The 22,238-nt window shown below is 42.3% G+C and overlaps 1 protein-coding gene across 2 annotated transcripts in view; it reads right to left on the bottom strand.

The window, feature by feature from the left end:
* Positions 1-22,180, bottom strand: part of raptor (regulatory associated protein of MTOR complex 1) — a 28,662-nt gene extending 6,482 nt beyond the window's left edge. The window contains exons 1-11 of one of the 2 annotated variants that reach the window (XM_022852969.2): positions 20,871-22,180; positions 20,008-20,370; positions 7,564-8,129; positions 7,044-7,228; positions 5,747-5,918; positions 4,927-5,354; positions 4,455-4,631; positions 3,951-4,196; positions 2,645-3,699; positions 2,110-2,357; positions 1,592-1,866 (exon numbers count right to left, since the gene is read on the bottom strand). In XM_022852969.2, coding sequence (XP_022708704.1) covers positions 1,592-1,866; positions 2,110-2,357; positions 2,645-3,699; positions 3,951-4,196; positions 4,455-4,631; positions 4,927-5,354; positions 5,747-5,918; positions 7,044-7,228; positions 7,564-7,887 — 3,110 coding nt within the window. In that variant the 5' untranslated portion in view covers positions 7,888-8,129; positions 20,008-20,370; positions 20,871-22,180. The remainder of the gene's footprint in view (positions 1-1,591; positions 1,867-2,109; positions 2,358-2,644; positions 3,700-3,950; positions 4,197-4,454; positions 4,632-4,926; positions 5,355-5,746; positions 5,919-7,043; positions 7,229-7,563; positions 8,130-20,007; positions 20,371-20,870) is intronic. The other variant, XM_022852954.2, reaches the window with a different exon arrangement.
* Between the last annotated feature and the right edge of the window lie 58 nt (positions 22,181-22,238).

Genomic DNA, 22,238 nt, shown 5'->3' with positions numbered 1-22,238 from the left:
CTAGACAAAAGACAAACAGTTATTATTGGCAGATGTAGGTAATGCCCATCCACCTCGTTTGCTCCGTCCCGAAAGACGTGGCCATTATACGTGAAGTCGATCGTAACACACTGAACAAATCGTTCGGTTAGACCATTAACTGAACGAAGTAATCACGGAAAGACAAAGTCATCATCATTATATACAATCCATAACACCGCAATAGCAGCACTAGTATGCCACGTTCGGAACACCGTCATGCACCAAATAGTGGTTCGTTAACATCGTATTATAACACCATTATTGGCCCCCCAAATAAACCAGCAAGTCAAACAACAGCAACACGCGTAAAAAATATGCTCCTCTTAATGAGAAGGCCGAACCTACGAGGCGCAGGGCCTCTGCTGACGCGGACCCAATCTCACTCTCCCAATCTCAGTAGTGACGGTTATACATAGCTTATGTAAAGCCCACAGAATAATGGTAGCGAGAGATTTGTATACATACGGTATAGCGAATCTTAAACGTCTTGCAGTCATTCATAACTTACCGCACACAAAGCATCATCAAACAAAAAAGAATAGAACAGACCTATAAAAACGATAATGAATATCGATCACAATGGCTTTAAATGCAAATTATTCAATGCACGAAAAAAACTTGAAGGAGTCAGACAACCTGGTATCAAAAGAAATTAAATGAGAATAAGGTCGAGTAATAACATACTGATAATAGAAGAGGCAAGAAAGTTAATAAATAAAATGTTTTGAACAGAAAAGTTACTACAGATAGCATAGGTAATGGTAATTCAGCGGTACTTTGTATCAGAAAAGGCAATTTTACTATTAGTATGTGAGATTTTTTAAATGTATTTTTTTAAATGTATCCTAGCTAATGATCGTAGTTATATTTTTATAGGCAAGCGGGAAGTACTCCTGTTCTTCTTAAGCGTGGTTTAGACCTATGAACCTATAAAATGTTTGAGCTCAAGTATGACCTTCCTGTCACTCAATTAAATATGCCTAAGAGCTTTATCACCGACCAAGAAAAAACGTTACAGAATTTAACGTTTAACGCTTATTGCGATCTTGTTACCCGCCAAAAAGGTCACAATAAAGGTAATATACCTTTAGATGACTACGGCTGGCCTTTTATATCGACGCCAATACATAACTATAAGGAAGGAAGCGATTAATATTTAAATATATATGTACTTAAACCTCCTACATCTTCTAAATTTAGGCATTTCACGTTGGTTCTACTCGACAATACGATTCCTAGTTGTATAATTTTTGGCGACTTAGCTTGATCCGAAACAACCTAGGGATCTAGTTGTAATAGCATGGGCATTCTCATACAAAAAACAATTGCAAAAAGAAAGGGTATTTTCATTTTTATACAATCGCGAGATTCGTAAACACAGGTATTGAAAATGACGATTTATACTCTTAGATCTGAGCCAGACACAGTGAATGTATTGTGATGATAACTTATATCTATAGGCGCTTTGCGTAGGACACAAAAAAGTAGTTTAACTCTAGGTGACTAAATACGATGAAAAAATAAAGCCATCTTCGAACGCAAACATGCAAATTCTTAAACGGCTACTCACAGAAAGATGGCTTTCCCTGATGGTGAGGATGGTTCAGAGTGACTCGTCGTTGTATTGGGGCTCACATTCGTTGCCAATGTGTTCATACTGGCAGTAGCGTTAGAGTTGTTCGAGGAAGCAGAAATATGGCTGGAGAAATTGCTCGACGATATATTTGAACTCGTTGGACTCGCGCGAAGCAGATGATCCCTCGAAGGGCGTCGTTGACTTGCGGCGACCATCGCTTCAGCTTTTTCTCGGTACATACGAACGAGTTTTGCAGTCCAATCGCTCACCTATTGAGAATATTATCGATTTCAACGCTTTTCTAAGTCTAGTATGTGGTCAACAGAATCAGTCACGCTATCTATGGACCTATACGCTCCTAGGACGGTTATCAACATACAGCATTAAACATAAAACCATTATCTATAAGGTTTATTATAAGCTCAATATAATGCGTGATAAAGGTCCATATTTTCCTCTAATTACATTTGAATAAACTAGAGGCAAGGAGAATCTACAAAGTAAGGACGTACGGATTCATGAGGGTCAACGGTCGCAAGTGCATTGAGAAGTTTCCACGTAACAGCATGTTGCGAATGCAATGTGTTTGCTGGCAATAAACAGCCCCCAGCTGCCAAAGCCTGACTTTGTGAGGAAAGCGAATTCCCTGATGAGATCCGACGGAGCTTCTGTTCGGTAGCGATGATACCCTGATAAGTAGTTGCAGCTGCTGGCGAATTTTGAGGGGTTGCGCGAACTCCGTCAACGATACTTGTCACAACTGTATAGTAAAAACAGGAACACTTTGTTAACAGGGCTACTAGGCAGTTACATTGGACACTGTTTTATCCTTTAACACGAGCTTCTCATAGCTCATTATCTCTATAGATATTATTCTCGGTAAACTCAGTAACTATTTTTTGCGTACGCCATATGCCTTTATTACATTCCTGACATTAAAACTTACTTATAGGATGCTACGAATCATCTGTTCGATATAGCAAAGAACGCGAATACAGCCGTACGTAATCAACTAATCCTACCATCATTTTTAAAAATGTCACTTACAAAATTGCGTGGCACTTTTGACGCGGCCGTGTTGCCTTTGAATAGGACTGCCTAGGCTATTATTGTTGTGACTAATACTATTGTTATTATTGTTAGCGCCGCGACCTTCTTCCTGCAGCGTCTGGCAGGCGGCGCTCACGTACTGCGAGTCGAATACACACAATAGCCATTGAAGTGCGGCTACAAGTTCCAACCGAACAAGTGGCGACCCATCCCACTGCGCTCCCACAACGAGCATCATCCCAATATGAGCATCAGTATTATCCGCATGATCTGTCCGCTGTGTTTGCGAATTGAGCAGTGTCCCTAGAGCGAATACAGCTGCAGCGCGAACTTCCGGCGAAGGATCTCGTAAAAGCGGCGACAACCTTTCATGTGTTGATGATCGAATGCCTAGCCATTTAGCATCACAATAGCCATCCCATAGTCGACCAAGGAGAATGCACAGCCACTTCTTTAAACCTTCGGTGAGCGGCTCCCCCGAAAGAAGTTCCGTGCACGCCGCGACAACATGATTTTGCATGCACGCTTTCTGACCCTTGTGGTGTCCGTTAGCGCACAAACACGACAAAATGAAGGCCGCCATTGTGCGATGCTGCATTAACATCGTGCTGTCTTGAAGAATAGCGAGGAAGTATTTGTGTGAATTTTCGCGGACAAGGTCCTGCTGGTAGCTGCAGTCAACTGCAAGAATTTTAGTCCAAATAAATACTAATAGCGGACGAAGCTCTCTCGAAGAACTTTGCAGCAGCTTCAAGATGTACGGGAAGATGCCAACAGAGAGCGCCTGAGCAACGGCCCAAGGACCCAAATCGAGGAACTGTCCAAGTAGCTCAAGTGCCCTTGTTCGATGCACCTGACTTAAAAGAACTTGCAATACAATCGGCAGCTGCTCAGGCGGTGATGGCCGAATATCTAGCGATCCAAAACGCAGCCACACCTCGAATGCTGTCAGCTGCTCGGCGAAAAATGTCGAGTGACAGAATGGCGCCGCACCACTTACGACGTCGGGCAGTTGTCGGAGACAGGCGTCCAACGCCAGGTCCCATGCTTGCCTGAAAGCAAACGAATGAGTGTCAGGTTAAGAATTACATTACTGCCGGGGTTTGAAGCTTTGGAAATACGAATATGTCTACTACATATTGAAGTCTAATTGCAAGTTTGCCTTTAGTGATCAATTCACGTTCTGACTGAATGAAAACAATTTTGCCAACAACATAATAGCTACAGCTGAAAATAGGATATTTCTGTGTTGATAATGGCCCGTGATTTGAGGAAAGGGCGTGTAATAACTGAATATACAAACCACATCGGATGCTGGAAGGTTTTCGGGAGCGCTGGGCTAGACTGTGGATTGCAATCGTATATCCGCATAACACGCTCGGCTAGTAAGAAATTTCGGAACAATGACGCAACGAGAAGATCCTGACGAAACAACTTCTGAAATAGGGATTTTGGCAATACATTCCAGGCTATTGTGTCGGTGATTGCGGTAAAGATCCAGTTCAGTTCACCCAACATAGTTCGACGATCAATAAGCGATCCGGGAATACTGCAAAATGCGGCAAATTACATTAAATACAAGCTTTAATTTGTTGTAAGGCAAGCAAACCGAAACAAAAATGCTCAAGAAGCGTAATAGCTATTGTCTTCTTTTTTATCTCAGGCGAAATAGCAGAGTTGTAACGCAACAGTCTGAGTATATTAACGTAAAAAGAACTGCATATGAGCCGGATGTCAAACGAGCGCTTGTGCTTTGATAGGCATTCGTATAAGATGTTACTGAATGAATAGCTAATCAGTCGCTTACTTTTCTATAGTCTCCAAGGTAAGTCCTGGAACGAGTTTAAACGAATTATTAAGAACGTAACATCTGAGAGCCATGTTAATTGGCGTAGTCAGACAGGCAGTAAATATGTCAGCTGGAAGTGAAGGATCCATAGGTAGAATCTCATTCTCTCGACACGCAGCTAACTGGATGCAATTCCTGCAAAGCGCATTCAGAGACGTATACATAACAAAACTAAGTACCTGAAGCATAAAACTCTCTGTAATTTGCTGACCTGCAAACTTAAAATGTATTATCTTATAGCCAAAATGGCAAAACTATTCCTTAAAAAAAACATTGCAATAGCACTGACTACTTAGCTAGGGCACGTAGGTCGACATCATCTAGAATCGAAAACTTCGAACTGTTAATCAACATCAGATAGCAGAACGTCGATGCCGTGTTATTATTGAAAAAAAAAAGTAGAAAGATCTTTTCGGATTACGGTACTCACTCGAAATTCGGCGGTGGGGGCAACGTTGGCATCGCTCCTACCACCTGCGTAGCTGGTCCTGCCGCCGTCGTCTGCGTTGAGGAAGATGGAAGAATAATGTGTACATTCTTCTGCATAGACGAGTGTGGCGGAAGCTGGTGCTGTTGCTGGAGTGGAGATAACTGATGTAACTGTTGTTGCAAATGTTGCGACGGGTACTGATGTTGTTGTGAATGCTGTGCTTGCTGTTGTTGAAGCTGCTGCTGCTGTTGTTGAAGCTGCTGATGCTGTTGCAGCTGTTGTTCGTAATCCTTTTGGTGTTGCTGGCTCCATGCCTGAAATTTGCTGAGGAGAATTCCGGCCCCTGAACAGTCGTAAACATATATTGAAGGTGAGCCCATCCACTGCTGTAGGTCGTATAGCGATAACGGGATGTATTGGGTATATTGCTGAAAACGAGACCATCACACAAATCGAAAAAAACCGAAAATGTTTTTTCACAAGATTCTATAGGCGTACGATATTTTTACCAGGACTACAGGTAATTCAAAGCATTAAAACAAATACGTGGTTACTAGGTGCAACGAATCTAATGACCTAAAAAATCTTTACATTAAATGTTAGAACGTCCGAATCAGAATACAGAAATATAAGAAAGAAATATTGAAAGAATAATTCAAATACTTGAATTGAAAATATGCCAATCTCTGTCCTCTGTATCGACTGCACACTATTTCTGTGCAGTTTATGAAATATTTAGTGATTTCAGCCCATATAAAAACGTTATGAGAAGAGACTACAATACCCTTATGATTATGCAACTCAGATTTTTGTATCCTACCTTATTGAAGACCCAGATTTCGCCATTATTAGTAGGTTTGGGTACTCCATGTCCATTGTAATGAAATAGGACTCTTTCATCCTTAGCGCCTTTGCGTAAGCCGACGCAGAGTTTCTTCACATCCTCAAATGTCGGGTCTAATGCTTGTTTATACCGTGCCCGCAGTTGCCATCTAGAAATCGCAAAAAACAAAATCAATACAATTTCCGCAAACGAAAGCTAGGTCAACCTTGGTTTTTATATTAGTTTTCATGTATGGCATATTATCGGTCCTAAACCGGATTGATTTCGAGACCTTAGACACTTCGAAAGTTTCGGAACTGTGTTAACTTCCAAATATGAAATGGGCTGCCAACTCGAATATTATTTAGTCTTTTTTTTACTTTCGGCAACTACCTATATCTGTGGCCGGCAGGTCTTCTGGCCAGGGTGGCAAGGTGTAGAAACTTTTTTCCGCTTAAAATGGCTACGATGAGCCATGGAGTTGAAAGGCGGACAATGATCATGTGCAGTAATAACGAACTAAACGGAACTGGTTTATTTTGTTTGCCTAGCGTCTTTACTTAAAGATTTATACAGATATTTGTGTATCTGTATAAATCGACAAGTGAATATGACCTCAAGGTAGCTGCAACAGGTATTCGCGAGTACTGTTTTAAACATACAAATCGATTTACCTATGAGGTATTATAATGCTGAATTCTACTTCAAAGCTTCCAAGCATGACAAAAATACATTGTTTATTGGGGCATGGTTTATGATGGTGAGCAGACTCGCCGGATATCTAATTCAGTCCTGTATTAATGATAGAGTGATAATTTTGCGTATCGGTTATCTGTAACATACCTACGAAATATTTAAATTAGCCCTAGTCACAGCTTATTCGGTCCAAAAATGAGCTTTTACTAAGTTTTGACAAAGCCAAGAAGGTAGTCTCCCCCAAAACATTTGGTCTGTGATGAATGATAAATAAACACAGGATCTACACATAAACACGTGTAAACCAGAACAACATTTCAGAATTTTCCAAAAAGTATAAACCTAAAAAATGGCACATACACATATATTAGCCCCTTCATTACTTCTGTCATCAAGACATTACCAATACACTTGAAGCAAGTTATATGTTAAATGAATAATAGACACGCATGCAATATTGAGATGTATATACATATTTTGTAATGAAGGCATTTTTATCTACATTATGGAACTGTAGTATATTTAAAACAGCGACAAAAAATTTCTAACGTTATCAAAATCGATTGGCAAGAAATCGCAAAATAGTAGCGTTGCCTACCTTTCGTATTGCTTTTGAAGCGTCGAACCAATTTGATCGAGGACCTTCTGTGGTGTCATTTTTGTTAGACAAATTACTGGATCTATCCAACATTCCATGCGGGCACACGGAGAGATTTTGACGACATCAGGTGGATCTACACCGAGATTTAGACACATGACTAATGCCACGCTATTAGTACGCATCTGAAATGAAATAAGGGAAGCGAGACATGTGATAACACAAGCTAATTAGTGAAACACCGATATTTCGGAGGCCTTCACAGCGCTTCCTTATTTTTTTGACAGAACCAGCTATAGAAATAAAATTACTAAAGTTCTTCCACGTTATTGCCATCCGAACGCCGCATCGTTGAAGGGAAAGAACTGACGACGCATTCCGTTTAAAATTGTAATTAGATTAATTAAGTTGCCCTAACATTATCTCGAATACGACTATTTGTATTCTCGTTCGCCAACTGGTTGTTCAAACTGTTTCTATTATATTAGCAGGAGCTATTAACAATCAAATTGTGTCATACCCTCTCTTTAGGACGGAAGGTCTGAGGAAGCATGGATGGATCTTCTAACCCTCCTAGAGGTGTCTCCGTGTACATATCCTTTTCGAGCTTCCGCGGGAGATAAAGTGGATAGCGCCATTCTTCTTGCAACTTCTCGAGTTCTTCTTTTGTGAGCTGGGATAGGCGCAACAGTTGGCCACCACGAGGTGGAGGCGGTACTAACCGCGAGACGCCCATGGCGACGGCCGGATTCGCTTGTGTTCCAAGTGAATCATGGCTACCGGGAGTTGGGTAACCCCCTGACGAGTGGTTTCCTCCACCTACAGTGACGTTTCCGACCGCCATCCCTGTCAGATCGTGAACTCGGTTGCTGTTCCTACGATGACTACTCTCCGTGGCGCCGTTGCTACAGCCCTTGCTACTATTCGGGTTGCAACAACTACTACGGCTACTTGAAGGCGTACGCCAGAGGGGGCAGCGGGACTGGTTGTCCCGAGCGGAGCCCCCTGGCGACGCGCACCTCTTGCGATCCTTGCAATCCGCAAATGGTAGTATCTTACGGATCTCTAGCAGGACTGCGGTTGAAACTTGACAAACAACAGCAGAACGAATACTCCCGATCAGACTCGAGAAACAGTATTATAAATAGGATCAAATATGCTGAGTATATTTGATAGAAATATATCTTATAATCGCAATCCTTTTGCATGTCGTACACATCAAGATATAATATAGTTGCTGCACATGGCATAGTACTATGCCGAGAATTATATCGGTATATTTGTATTTCATGTTAAGGTTTTTCTTGCATATGTTTATTCTCCATACCTATTTAGATGTAATACATGAATTGACGAAAAGCTGCTACTACGTTTAAACATTTCTTTGAATACAGCATAAGGAACAACCATTATATACTAAAACAAAAATAATAGCGCGAAATATAGTGCGTCGATAATATGGATTGGACAATATAAAAATTTTCAAAAGTTGTTCTCATCACATAATTGGCTTTATCAATTATATGGAAGTGTACCTTCCACTATGTTTTCAACGACTACTAGAAAAAACTACGATATATTCGTCACACAGAACCAAAAAAACTAAGCTTATACACGTATGACAATTTTTCTGTAAAATGCGCCGTTGAGGAAGGGTTGCTGCCTTCTAAGAAAGCTTACAATAATTGAACCATTATTATAAACATCGCAGCGATTCGGTCTATTCTCGCTCCTAACTTGCTCTATGGTAGAATTCTATATAAAAGGATTGCATTCTGAAGGTCCACGTATATTTTGAGTGTAAGTACTTATAAGATTGAACATTACCTGGAGACAATCTCTTGATTACATCCGCCAGTGAAATAATTTTCGAGTTACGATTACCGCCCTCTACTTGCAACAAAATTTGCCCTAGTATCCTTTATATATCCAGGCTCTCAATCTCAATTTCATTTCAGATATGTAAGGTTCACATCTAGTAGTAAGATTAATATATTCAATGCGTTACCTAACTAAAAATTAAAAGATTAATATATTATTAGAGATACCTAAGTGAAAGAACTGAGTACGCGAATATTCAAAGAATCGTTTTCCATAAAGGATCATTCAATAAGAGGCTTAAGAACGTCGTCAGTGCTTAGCCACTGAGACGTATTTAATATACGAATGATGCGACTTCAATTTTCGCGCGCTTCGAGCCTGAGAAATGACAATGCCCCTTGCCACAAGTTGCTTGACGTCATTCCATCACAAACGAACGTTCCCTATAATATTTTCATGTGTGCTACATGTTAGAACAGGTCAACATAAATATTGTTTTCGAATGATAGTTTTGATATAATCTTCCATTGTGGCTTGAAGAATGAAGAAAAGTTTTTAGGTCACCGAGGAGCCAGCCGATCAACATTTTCTTATGGAGCTCGTCCATCTGTTTTAACTACGATCTGGGAGTACCGTTAAATGCTTATTCGAGAAAGTTGGATTAGGAGGCAATATCATCTTTTTGAAGGCACTGTTGCTAAATGCATTTGGATTCGTTAGTGAAGTACTATTTTGTCAGCATCAGAATAATCTATGTTACTCTAGCTAACCAACATGCTATTCACTTAGAGAACCACGAACCCCCTGCAACGGTAACAGAAGAACCATGTATTTCGTAGGCCTACTGAGTTTCAGTCAGTCAGTTTGCAAAAGTAATCATTAAATCATTCATTGTCGGATCCTTATGTCGTGAACTTTACTGTGTTTAGTGCCTCGTTTCGTTCGGTTGACTCACCGAGATTTTTAAGAAACGTCCGCCTGCTCGACAGCAATATGGGCCTATAATCACAAGTTTATCAGGTTTAGGCTACCAAGAACATCAACCGTTATTTAAATTTCCTTACATAATAGAAGATTTATGTTTGTGGAGAGCACGCAAATTCACGTATCAGTATTTGGGAACTAAGTATTTTTGCACATCTCTTTAACATACCATAAGCTCTAATTTGTACTGTTATCAAGAATTTGCCGAACTCATCATATATGCCTCACGCAACCTTCTGCAAAATGAAAAATATTTTTTCAAGAACTCCATATCGACAAGAAAAATTGATTAGAAGACCTTCCTACCGCTTATTGTACTTTACATCAGTATAGCACTCAAAATCGACAATATTATAGTTACAGGTTTAAACCATGGAGCACTAAGCATAAAGTAAGACAACTATAAGACAGATAATTTACTTATAACACTTCTATGATAAAGAATCTGCTACTACGTAAATTGTGTGAAGTTTTCCGATACTGTCTAGTATTGCGACCGCCATGCAAATCTATTTCAATTGTCACCACAAAGGACGTCTGAAGTATTTCGTCTTTATCATCTAGCACTGCACAAATCAGTAAGACGTCACGTATTATTTTAATGTCGACGTGTTTTTATTGAGTTACGTTTCTGCGTCATTGAGTGAGTGTCACGTGTGAACTGCTTGCGACGTAAGATAGAGCCAATATATACGCATACACCTGTTGCACTGCTTACTGCTGCCGCAGTTCTCAGAAGGCGCAGAGCGTTCGTTAATGCTTATTATTGTTTACTTCGTGACACCTCTGTGCATGATCTTCCATCAAAAAATGACATAGACTAAACGCAGAATCGCGTGTTGACTCCTATTCCAGGCGGCGCTGTTGTATTGTCGTGGCGTTGTTGGCCAAGGTGGACTCGACGCGCCTGAACCAAGGAGGTGGCTCACATCTTGACCCGATTTTTACGACATGAGAAAATTTGTTCGTATCACACACAAAAAACACACACATTAACGCCGTCGTTACTTTTAATTCGTCTTCATCAACTGTTTTTGTCAATCTCACTATCACGATAGGCTAAGGTATCGTGAAGTCCATCTGCCTGTATGATGCCTACACAATAAAGTCACGTACATCACTCTCATTGAAATTGCGCCGGAGCAAAAGAACGATTAGAACGATCGTACTGATGATTGTTACGGTGACGGTGATGGTGACGATCATGATGTTTATTATTATTATTATGCCACTGCAATCCGATTTCACTTCCCACTTTAATGAGCAACGCCGCTGTGTTAGTAACAGCCAGCACCGATTACAGTAGGATAAAGTAGCGCTTTGTCGTCGCCCACGACGACAATAATAATAACAGCATCTGTTGTTCTCTACAGTTCAGTTAGTAGCAGTTGATATTGCCTTCTAATTTGGCCGAAAGTAAAGCTCTACAGTTCACCTGCTCTCACTCTGATGTTACTACTAGCATCAGATAATCATTGTAGTTATACAAGAGTACCGGCAGAAAGTTGTGTAGTTGCGCGAGCAAGTTGGACGCCAAAGACGACAACCAAAAAGAGGTTTTCATTGAACATTTGTTATATAGACGCGGATACAGCCGCACGATACCTTTACAGGCTTACATGATTTGTGCGTTTCATTGTACTCGACTTTGTCTAACGTTCCGCCCGCATTCACATAAAGGAAGCATTGGTTGGGCGCACGAAAAGGCAAAGGCTGGTCCAGATTAGCTACCGATAGACACAGCAGCAGCAGTAGCAGCAACAAGAACGACAACAACAGTAACTGACGTCTTACTGCAGGGCTGGATATTCATGGTTAACATGCATCTGTTAATACGTGTCGAGCTGACAGCCGGAGACGTTACTCCCGAATAGAAAAAGAGACTGGCATGGCTAGATAAATAGGCGGCAGAATTGAAGGTAAGATGAGGAACTCACGTCTGCAATATTTGATAGAGAACTACAACAGTCCTATTATAGGACAGAGCTGGCACAAAGAAGAGCGCAAAGCTATCTGGCCTCATGCAAATAGTGGATAGTCGATAAACAAATAGGACACTTCGTCGGGAAAACGAAAACCATGTTTGCATGCTAATATAGGTTCAATAACTGACGGACTGAAGAAGGGGCAGTAAATACAGTACCGCACAACATATGGTCCTATTCATGTGTCTGCATCAGAACTTGAACAGTATCCGCTAGTTTACCGCAGCAGGTTACGCGAGTTTCGATAGCGTCCACATTGGTGATTTCAAGGCAGCAGTAGCCGGTATAGACCGGAACTGCGGCACGTGACGCAGCCAATTTCTTTGCCACCGCTATCAAGCCGATTCTGGTAGACTTTAGTCGACATAATAGTTGCAGGCTGCGCGCCATAATCTGATCCTTTCTCCTTTCCATCGAGTGTCCCCATTCATTCAGCTACAAACACTTGCTCACGCGCGGTTCGCATACAGTTCCTCCCTCCCCCTTCATCCGACCTTCTTCCCCACAACAACAACATTACCAGTAGTAAGAATTCCCAGCAAAACAGCATCTGACCGCGTAGTACCCATCCTCGTTCGGAATGACGGAGAGCTCTGCTGTAGGAAGGAAGCAGTGCTAGCTGTTTGTCTAAGGAATCGCACTAGTAATGGAGGACACGAGGCCTGCCGAGCTGCCGCGGCCGTGCGCGTCTCTCCAACCTTTCCCACGTGCTCGATATCGATGACGTAGCTACTCTTTCCAGCTGCTGCTGCTGCTGCTATTAGTACAACGGCCACTACTACGTTTTATTCTACGGTAAACGGCGACAATAACGACTTCAATGACGACAACGACAACGAGAGACATTGCTAACGTCGCCACAGTCGCTGTCGATGCTGCCGCAACCGGCTATACATGTCCACGCGCGCGCGTACGCCACGCGGAGTGACGTCACGCGCTGCAGCCATGTTCGAAAGTACTGCCCCTATCGCCGCCGTGCGAGCAGTAGTTCCAGTGTTAGCTATTATGACCACCTCGGTTATTGCTGCCGCAACAGCGCCCATTTTGCTGACGTAGAGTGGAGCTAAGAGAAGCAGCGACAACCACCTTGCTTTCAACCTGTCTTCGGGGTCGTCTCATAATGCTACGGGGACTAATACGTTCGGCGCCAGCAGCAGCAAGAGCAATAGTAAGGATGCTACTACAACGAAAACGTGTATACGGCAGGCAAGCAAGGCGCCCGCGATGAGCAGCAACGAATGTCTAGTAAATTTCGCTTCAAAGATAGGGGGGTTGAAGAGGTGAGGAGGCAGTGACACGGCAGACAACGATAGGTTTTGACGGCAATCGGGGCTGTGGGCGAGACCATCCACGCAAGGTGGACAACGGATTGAATTTGATCAAAACGATCATCAGGGTCAGATTCGTTAAAGGCCGAAGGCTTATATGTTACCTATATCTATATAAGTTATTTCATTTAACAAAAATACTCAACGTAAATCGCCTTTTACGCGGAAAGCTAAAAACGTATTTCGTTCGTTGATGGCGAAGGTATGGCTATTTTGTTCGGTTCATTTGTCGTTCATAAGTGTCTGTCCGTCGTCGAAATGTACAAATGAGTCTTTTTCTGAAAATGCATCATCGGGAAGAACGCCGATTCTGCACGGCCATACCGAGAGACGCCCAAAAGCACACTGTCGTAGATGGATAGCAGCGCGGCAGCAGATACGATTTCAACTAGCGTCCTAAAGAGAATCAGTAAGAACCATGGGCAGGAACCAAATGAGAAAGGATAACAAGACGAGAGCCGTCGATCACATACGAATTTTGTGTTGCGAGTACAATATTGAGATACCGCGAACAAGGCGACAGGATTCAATGGATGATCCGTTGCTAGTTAAAAGTGACAGGCTGACCATTGTGTCCAACCAACAAAGGCCATCATTGTCAGCCATTAGATTGCGCTAATAATCACCAATAACCACCATTGGCACAACATTCATACGAGCCTCCTCTAATCTTCGAACTTTGGCGTTCGCTTTAAAGACACACGGTCAATGAGCAGGTCCTGTGCAGGCAACAACCGCGGTTATGTGCCCTTGCTCAGGCAAAGTCACTTAGAGATCGCCAGTCAGCCAACGTGCCGTGACATAGACATTATAACAAAAACCATAACTCCGATAGCACTGTGAAAACCCGCCGCGTAGCGCAGGTTAATTTATATGGTACATAACTGTTACCAACGCCACTACCACAGCAGCGGCTGCTGCGTTAGCATTTGTAAACAGTATCACTAAGTAGCTGGATGAACTAGAATTTAGATAACAGCTGGTCGAATTGCCTCCACCCTTCCGATCATCGTTGTCGCCGCTATTGTCGCCCTCATGAGGACACAGCCATGTTTATAAGCTAAACGAGTACTCGTCATAGTAGAGGCACAACTCTGACCCACTGCCATCTAGAAACCTAATGATATATGTACACTAATAAGCACACCTATCATATAGCAACCAATACATTATATATATAGAGAGGAAGGAAGAGACGGACGAAGGGGGGAAAGAGGTGAAAAGTACTTGTACGTTGGTTACAGATGCTGGCAATTAGATAGGAATTCCCTTACATAAAGTGTATGTGCTTTGCTCTTGACGAAATTGGTCTAACTCAACTGTGTGGTTTATAACCGAGATAGTCACAACCCGTACTACTCGTTAACTTTTGGCTTTCAGCTGACGCCATTTGTTCGAAAGACACAGCCTCCATTCTTTCCTCTAGGTTTAGTGTTCAATCAGAGGAATACGACGATCTTTATCATACTCTTACCTTTAATATATTCAGAACTAGTCTTTATCTTGTCACAGGCACTACTGGCCAATACGAGGCATTTTTGGCTTAGTTATCTATTTTATTTTTCCTGTATCCATTCTATAAGCTGAAACACGTGACCTATTGCATCTTCCGCTATAGCTGTGCAAGACTTATTCATGTTAACTTTATCTGGTGGACGGAAAACTGGGAAATAAATCTCAGTGAATCTTAAATCATCCGAGACTGGTGAACAGTTATGGGCCTTCTCGATAAAAGAAATCAATCATGACTTTGCCCCGTTCGATTCGCGCTGTCATTGCCGCCAGTGGCGACATAACAAATATAGAAAATGACTACGCGTTCAACCAATTTGATCTTTTATTCCTTGATAAGGTTATATTTCTCCTATATAATAACAATAATAATAATAATAATAATACTTATATGAATAACTGACCAAGTAGAAACATTTACCACATTTCAATTTCCTTCAGTCGAAATAATTATATTTCAAAAATATCATAGCTATTTAATTGACCACCAGCCGTTGCAATAACTGTACGATATGAGAGCGTACGTCAATTCACAGATCTAAGGAAAAAATTTGAGATGCATGAGCGCGAAATTTTCTGCAGCGGTTCCAAAGTTTGAAGTGCGTCGGTAATATCATGTAGAGCGGCGATTTTTACAGGCCGGGAAAAGACTAAAATAAGTTACAACCGGCTTAGAGGTTCTATTTACCATCGCCGTAACTCGTCCAGTGACCTTCACTCAACGATCAAAAGTAACGAAGGAAAGGCGTAAAAAAGATAAGATCTGAGTCATATCCGTCCAATGGCTGGCTCGCTTATAATGCTCGTTTCAAGCTATTGTATCGTGTAGAAAACTTCTTGCCTAAATAGCGACCACCGTACTGTTGCGTGTATCTGACAACAGCTTATCATAATATATATATATATATATATATATATATATATATATCAGCCACAACAGTTGAAACCCATTGTCGGTCAGGGATGTTTTATTCTTTAAATTTCAGCCTCAGGACTACTGCGTATGTTAGCCCTTCTTGTGCTAAATTGCATCTGAGCAGCCATATCCGAACACCATTCATCGTGCGTCCGCGTGTTAGTTAGCCCCCAGCCCAACATACCCGGGCAAACGCCGACTAATCCCGTCAGAAAGAATCTGTTGTGACAGCCATTACGGCGATAGTAACCACAATGGCGACAGCATTGGCGCACACATGACTCGAGCAAGCGTCGTGGGCGGCAGCGTCGTTGTTACTTCTATAATTGCCGTAGAGGACGACAAATACGGCGCAGTTGAGTCGTTGTAACCGTCACTATCACAGATATCATCATCGTCATCATAATCGACAACAATAATAATAATAACAACAACTCGTTATTTGCACTGAACGGAACTGGGCAAACTATCGATAAACGTTGGAAGGGCCATAACTTTATATGGAGAGAAAAGTAGGAGATTATATAATTTCAGGCTGGCTTTTTGGGTAAGTTCGGAAAACTAAAACCGCCTCAAGATCGTAGTCGTCTAACATATTCTTTACGCACAGCTTCCGGTTTCATATGGAGTATTACTATAATGCACACTCTTTGGGGACGGCTTTAATAGAAGTAGCGGCAGCGAATGATGCTGAAGTTATCCTTCTGAAAAATGTAATGAATGTCGACGGTCTGGTTAAGCTAAACGGCTAAATACACATAGATGAACACTGTGTTCTATTCTTATTTGACGCATGTAAGCTTGTGATGATGGCTCTCGTCTTGGCTGTTGTACGTGCCATTAAGTCTGCCACCGTTTTCTTACGGCAGGCCATCCGTATATATTATCATCATCATGGTCGTCGGTGTCTGGCTGATTGACTGGCTCGTTAGTTCGATTCAGAGCGTGCACAAGGCCCCCAAACTTTCTTTCTTTCTTTCTCTCTCTCTCTCAACAGCATATTGCCGCGTTCAGTTAGTTTACTCGACCGGCTACTAACCCGCACGAACATCCACCCACCCATTTATCTACCTGTCCGCTTCGCGCACTGCGTACTTATTACATACAGCTGCTATAATTGCTAGCACCACGAATGCTACAACTGCTACAGTCGCCACCGTACTAGCCGCCAGCTGGCTACCACAGACTATGCGATAGGCAGAGACCAATCCACTGGATTCAAGAAGAAAGAACGTCGCACGGCGACAACCGGCCAGCCGGACATGGGCAAACATACAGTTAAAAGCGGACGGCCAGCAGATACAGTGGTATTAGTAATGCAATATTATCATTGCGGTAGCAGTAAAAGTATTTCGACGGACGAACGAATGACTGAGTAACTCCTGGCCGCTGTGATTGCTGTTGATGATGGTGGTGCTGCCATCTACAGCAACCGATGCTATCGTTAGCAGCAGACGAAGACGGCAAACGACCCACGGACCAAGTAAAAGCAAGCGAGCGAACGGATGACCCAGACACACAACCAAATAACCATACTACCAACACAAAACGTATAAACAAACACATAGGCACGCACAGAAGTCTACACAAATTTTCACACGCAAACTCTTCTTCTCAGGGAATCAGATGAAAAAGGAAAGAGCTATTAGCAACAATAGAACTCACAATCGTTGTCATCATCATTATAATCATAATCACGTCAAGATCATCATCAATGCACTTCTCAGTCGCAACGATGAATAATCCAGCCGATATCACTTATACCTTCATCACCAGCATACTTACGAGCTACCTCTCTATCTATGTTATATTTTCGCGATGATCAGCCAATCTACGTATCTACTATACTACTAAAAGTCTGTCTGTTTGTTTGACCTAAATCAACCTTGTAAAGTGCTTGGATTTTCTCTGGGTCAGACGAGTTTCATTCTGGGAAGATCGTCCGGTAAGATGGAGTCGATTGGATGAATACCTTTTCCCATTAAGGGTAATGTTGATTTAGGCAAATCGGTCGTTCTTCGCAAGTTGTTCGATAACCGTTGAGAAGTGGTGGAATGCTATTATATTGGAAAGCTATTTGTTTTTTCAAGCTCTACTGAATTAGCGCGACATTGGAATTTAGGGTACATTCATTATTTTTTGGCAGTTTTGTCGTGAATCGGTGATTGTTGCCCACATGTTCCATGACGACTGGCCAAATATGAACCGTTTACGTGCATTTTGTTTTCAAGTATACTTTTGTTTCATTATCGGGAGGGAAAAGTAACTCAAACTTTGTTCGTTTGCAGAATGGTTGGTACACATGAGAAATTTGTAGGGGGAAGAAGGTAAGCTGTATTTAATGGAAGTTTCGTCTTCTGAAAAATGGCAACTGAGTCTTTATATAGAGGTCGTGTCTAGTATCCTGGCGTTTGAATGTTGAAAATTTATGAAGCACGGTTCGCTTTTTAAACTCTTTGCTACTAATGAATAGATCCTTACGAATTGAATAAAATCAAATACATACCCTTAAAATGGGTATTTGCGAGTTAATTGGCACAAAGCAATCGTATCGGTTTACCTATGTAACATCGGGTTGAAAATTCGTTTTGAGATCCTTTCAATCTGTTATTTAAGCGAATTTCAATGCTAACCAAATCAGTTCGTACTAGGATAGCCTGATGAAGCAGCTGGCAAAGGGTAACAGTTTAGATGTGCAAGGTAAATGCAACGAGATATCCTTGCTGTATACATTAGGCTGACTTAGTTGAATCAATGAACGCACTACAGGCACCAAACGAAATCCTTAGCTTTGTCTCGTACCTAGTAAACACTACGTCGAAATAGAGTTGTGCGTCAACAGGGACTATTATTACTGTTCGATTGTGAACGAATTTATGTCGTATCATTGCACGTTTCTCTACCGGCCCCGTTCGCATTGCCCAAGTTCATTCTTCCCTGGTGCAGTAGGCTTAATTCAGTCCCTATGTTCTAGCTATACGCGTTGGTTTGATTGTTGCAGCCGTACGGCTAGTCAGCCTTCAACCGGTTTGCAAAAGCCTATTTATTAGGCTAGCATAGGCGAATCCGGTACATTTTGAGTAACTTTTTAGCTATGCGCCACTAACAGATGAGATCCGTCTTGTGAATACTTGAATTCAGGAAGCTTGTGAGTGACACCAATTAAGTTTAGTGCAGGAAAAATGAGTTCAGAAAGCAAGACGTCTTTTAGTCTCAAAAGTCAACGTCCTGTGGGTCTAGTTTCTATTCCTCAAAGGCCACAGCACTGCAAAATTTTATCGATGACTGGTGAAAACATTAGCCAAGAAGACGAAAGAACGCTGCATAAGCGGTGCCGACATTTGAAAAACGGAGATTCAAGTGTTGAAGACCACCTAGGGGGTGAGCAAATGTCATCCGAAGCACAAAAACAAACTGTCGCAAGGAGACGTTCCACGAAAGCAGAACTCTGCCGACTAAAACTGATATTTCACGTATAGTTTGTTACGGAACCATGACCCACATACTGAAAACGTGTAAACTATATGAATCGACTACAGACTACTTAAAAACGCGTTTGAGGTATGATTCCACGTGTAATTTGCGGAACTTTCATCAACAAACTCGCCTGTAGCATATGGCCGCCATAAATAAAGCACGGTTCGGTCTCTACCGTCAGCACGAATGTTGAGCAGGCGAGTGAATAGCACCGCTCTAAAGGGAAATCGAGTTTGGCAGCAGTGCTGGACGTAACGTGATGGTAGTACTTGCAATGGACATCAAAGTGTTACGAGATAGTTGCCGAAAATCAAACAATGCTTGCAGTCTCCCACCTCTCAAATCACTCATGGACCGCTGGCGCGGCAATCGAAGGCAGTGTTATCATTCCATGCTTCAGTAATTTCTTGAATTGAGCAAAGGAGTATCTAACGTTGGCTTGAACCTGCTCACCCTTTCAACATAAGTCTGTAAAATTATTGGATTGTTATGCCCTAGAAAAGGCAGCTGATGGGAAAATATATGCCCGCTATCGACATACCTTGAGAAACAGTAAATATAAATTACACATAGGAGCGAGAATGGTAGGTACGTGGCTATGCATGAGCTGCCACATCGCTGCGACAAATGTACAAAAAATCAATGGACGTATTTTGAACACTTATTAAAAGTCACAATTATAGCCTAAGTGACTATTAAAATAACAAAGACTGCAGCAGCCTAATAATTAAAAGTGAATGGAACAATTTCATTATTTTAGTATTGGCACCGTCGAACCATTAGCGTGACTATTCCGTCGTCGAGATCAAATAGATAGTAGAAATCATAATAATAGTAACCAATAACAATAAAACAATAACTATAATAACGATAATAATATGTAGTGGTATGGTTTACTATGGTACTAGTTAGTAAAACACGGTGTGGTGTAATGTCCATACGGAAGTAAGGCTCCGAGGCGACTCAGCTGAAAGCCATGTCTTGCTGTGGCCGTTTCTGTTGTCGTTGTCGGTGCCTCTGCTGCCCTTCGGCTGTTCCTGCTGCTGGACTGGCGCGTACGTCCTTTTCCGAAAGTTACTATCTTTGTTTTTCCACTTCAGGTTATTCGTATTCAATATTACCACGATTTTGGTCACTGTTTCCTAGTAGAACTCGTTGTTGAGTGCGCTGAACTACTGCTTAGTACACACACGCAATAACAGAAGCAGATTCACAAAGACAACACCCGTGACAAAAGCCATCTTCGTACTCCATCCATCCTCCACGGGGCACGTTTCTTTACTACAGCTATTGGTGCACGGTACCTTCGCCAGCAGCACAACCACAAGAGAGAACAAAAACATTTAGAGACAGATAGACATACACGCGCACACACACGCGCACACACACACACACACACAAACAAATAGAGGAAGCGAAAAAAAAAGTAGATTTGTACTGGAAGCCACTTCTTTTCGATAGGAGACTTTCACGATCTCTTTTTGAACCCGAAAGCGGAAAAATTAATCTCACATACTCTTCTTTACGAAGGCCAAAACGAACGTTCGCTTTTCGTCATCAGACGCAGACAAAAGGACAGCCATTCGCTTTCGAGTTATGCTATTTTGATCTTTCCGAAACGATTCCGACCATCGAACATCGTGCACCCACTGCACGCTCATTGTTTCATTCGATACACATGTGAACCAGGGAGAGAATTCGGGTGTCGTCTGGCTGACAAGTGAAGTAGCAATAATCAAAGCGGTTATACAATAATAACAATAATGGTACTGCTAACTAATAGCATTTATTAAGTAGTACTAACAGCGAATGCTTCTGAACGGCGGGATTGTCCTTCTGCCCGCCGAGAAGATGGCCGTATTATCTAGTGCGTTGCGACCAGTGTATCCCTTTGTTTTCTCGCTGTCTGAGTTTCCTTCGTATATTATCCTCAGCTAGTCTCGCTGCTGTTGTTACTGCTGCCGCTGTTGTCGTCTCCCTGCTTAACACAAGTAAACACGAAATTTCGAAGTTCGGAGTTCAGAGAGCATGAGGCCACTGCGGGAGCGCACTCAGTCACTCACAACATGCGGCGACAGTTGAAGACGAAGAGGACAACGAATTCGCGGTTTTTTACGCTGGCTGAATAACTCCAAACACGCTTATGGCTTACTCACTTCGGTTATGTTGCACTGAACGAACGAATACACCTCCTTCCCTGACACTTGCAGCAACTGTAACGGGAAACTACGCAAATTCTGCTGCTGCGGCGGCGGCTGCTCGTCATTACCGAAGCCCATGAGAGCGGCCATGCCTCCCCTTGTGTCTTCTTCTTATTATTATTGTTGTTAAGAGGAGATTATATATGTCTGTCTGCCTGTCTGTCTGTCTGTTTGCCTGCCTGCCTGGCAGTTATGTTCGTGTCAGTCGCTGTTGGTGCCTCTGAGGGGGAGGGGTGTGTGTATGTCTCCGCCGCTATTGATTCCCGAACAGACGTCAGCTGACTACTGCTGTGGTTGCCGGCGATAGAAGCGTCACGCACAGCAAAATGTCGCTGCAGCTCGTCTAGTTATTGTAACATCTAAATAGAAGCATACCGTCTATTTAAGTGCTTATTGCTGATTACACTTTGATCATTAAGCATAGACGTGATCTGTACGTAGCGCGCCTCTATGTCTTGTACGCAGACCACTTCGCGAACTACTAGTATCACATCACACTCGAATCGAACACATCACGACAAAACGGAATAATTGAGTAAGTAGCAATGAAAACAGACACAGGCCGTTTGAACATTTACAAGAATAACAACCAGCCTTTTCGCGTGAATTCGATTCTTCATCACAATTTAATCATCTTTCGTCATATTTGTTAGCTACTGTATTCCTTCCGCTATCACTATGAGGAAGTCATTAGACTTTTACGCCTTCTCCCGCTAAGTTGCGCCTACGACGCTCGCCGGCAGATGATAGAGGTAGCTGGCTAACAGCGGTAAAGCGGGTCAACAGCGAAGTTTCTATGCTGGGCGGTGAGCGCAATGTGTGTCTATCTGTGTCTGTGTGTGTGTATTTATGGGTTCTCCATCGTTAGAACTGTCGTCTCGTTTACTCAGATATATGACGATGTCTCCCATGCTGCTGCTATTGTTGCTGTTGTATGTTGGTGGTGTTGTTGTTGTTTCCGTTGTCGCTGC

This window comes from Varroa jacobsoni, unplaced genomic scaffold (assembly GCF_002532875.2).
Source record: "Varroa jacobsoni isolate VJ856 unplaced genomic scaffold, vjacob_1.0 scaffold_181, whole genome shotgun sequence".
Classification (NCBI taxonomy): domain Eukaryota; kingdom Metazoa; phylum Arthropoda; class Arachnida; order Mesostigmata; family Varroidae; genus Varroa; species Varroa jacobsoni.
The sequence above is the reverse complement of the archived record's forward strand: the minus strand, read 5'-3'. Positions and strand labels throughout refer to the sequence as shown.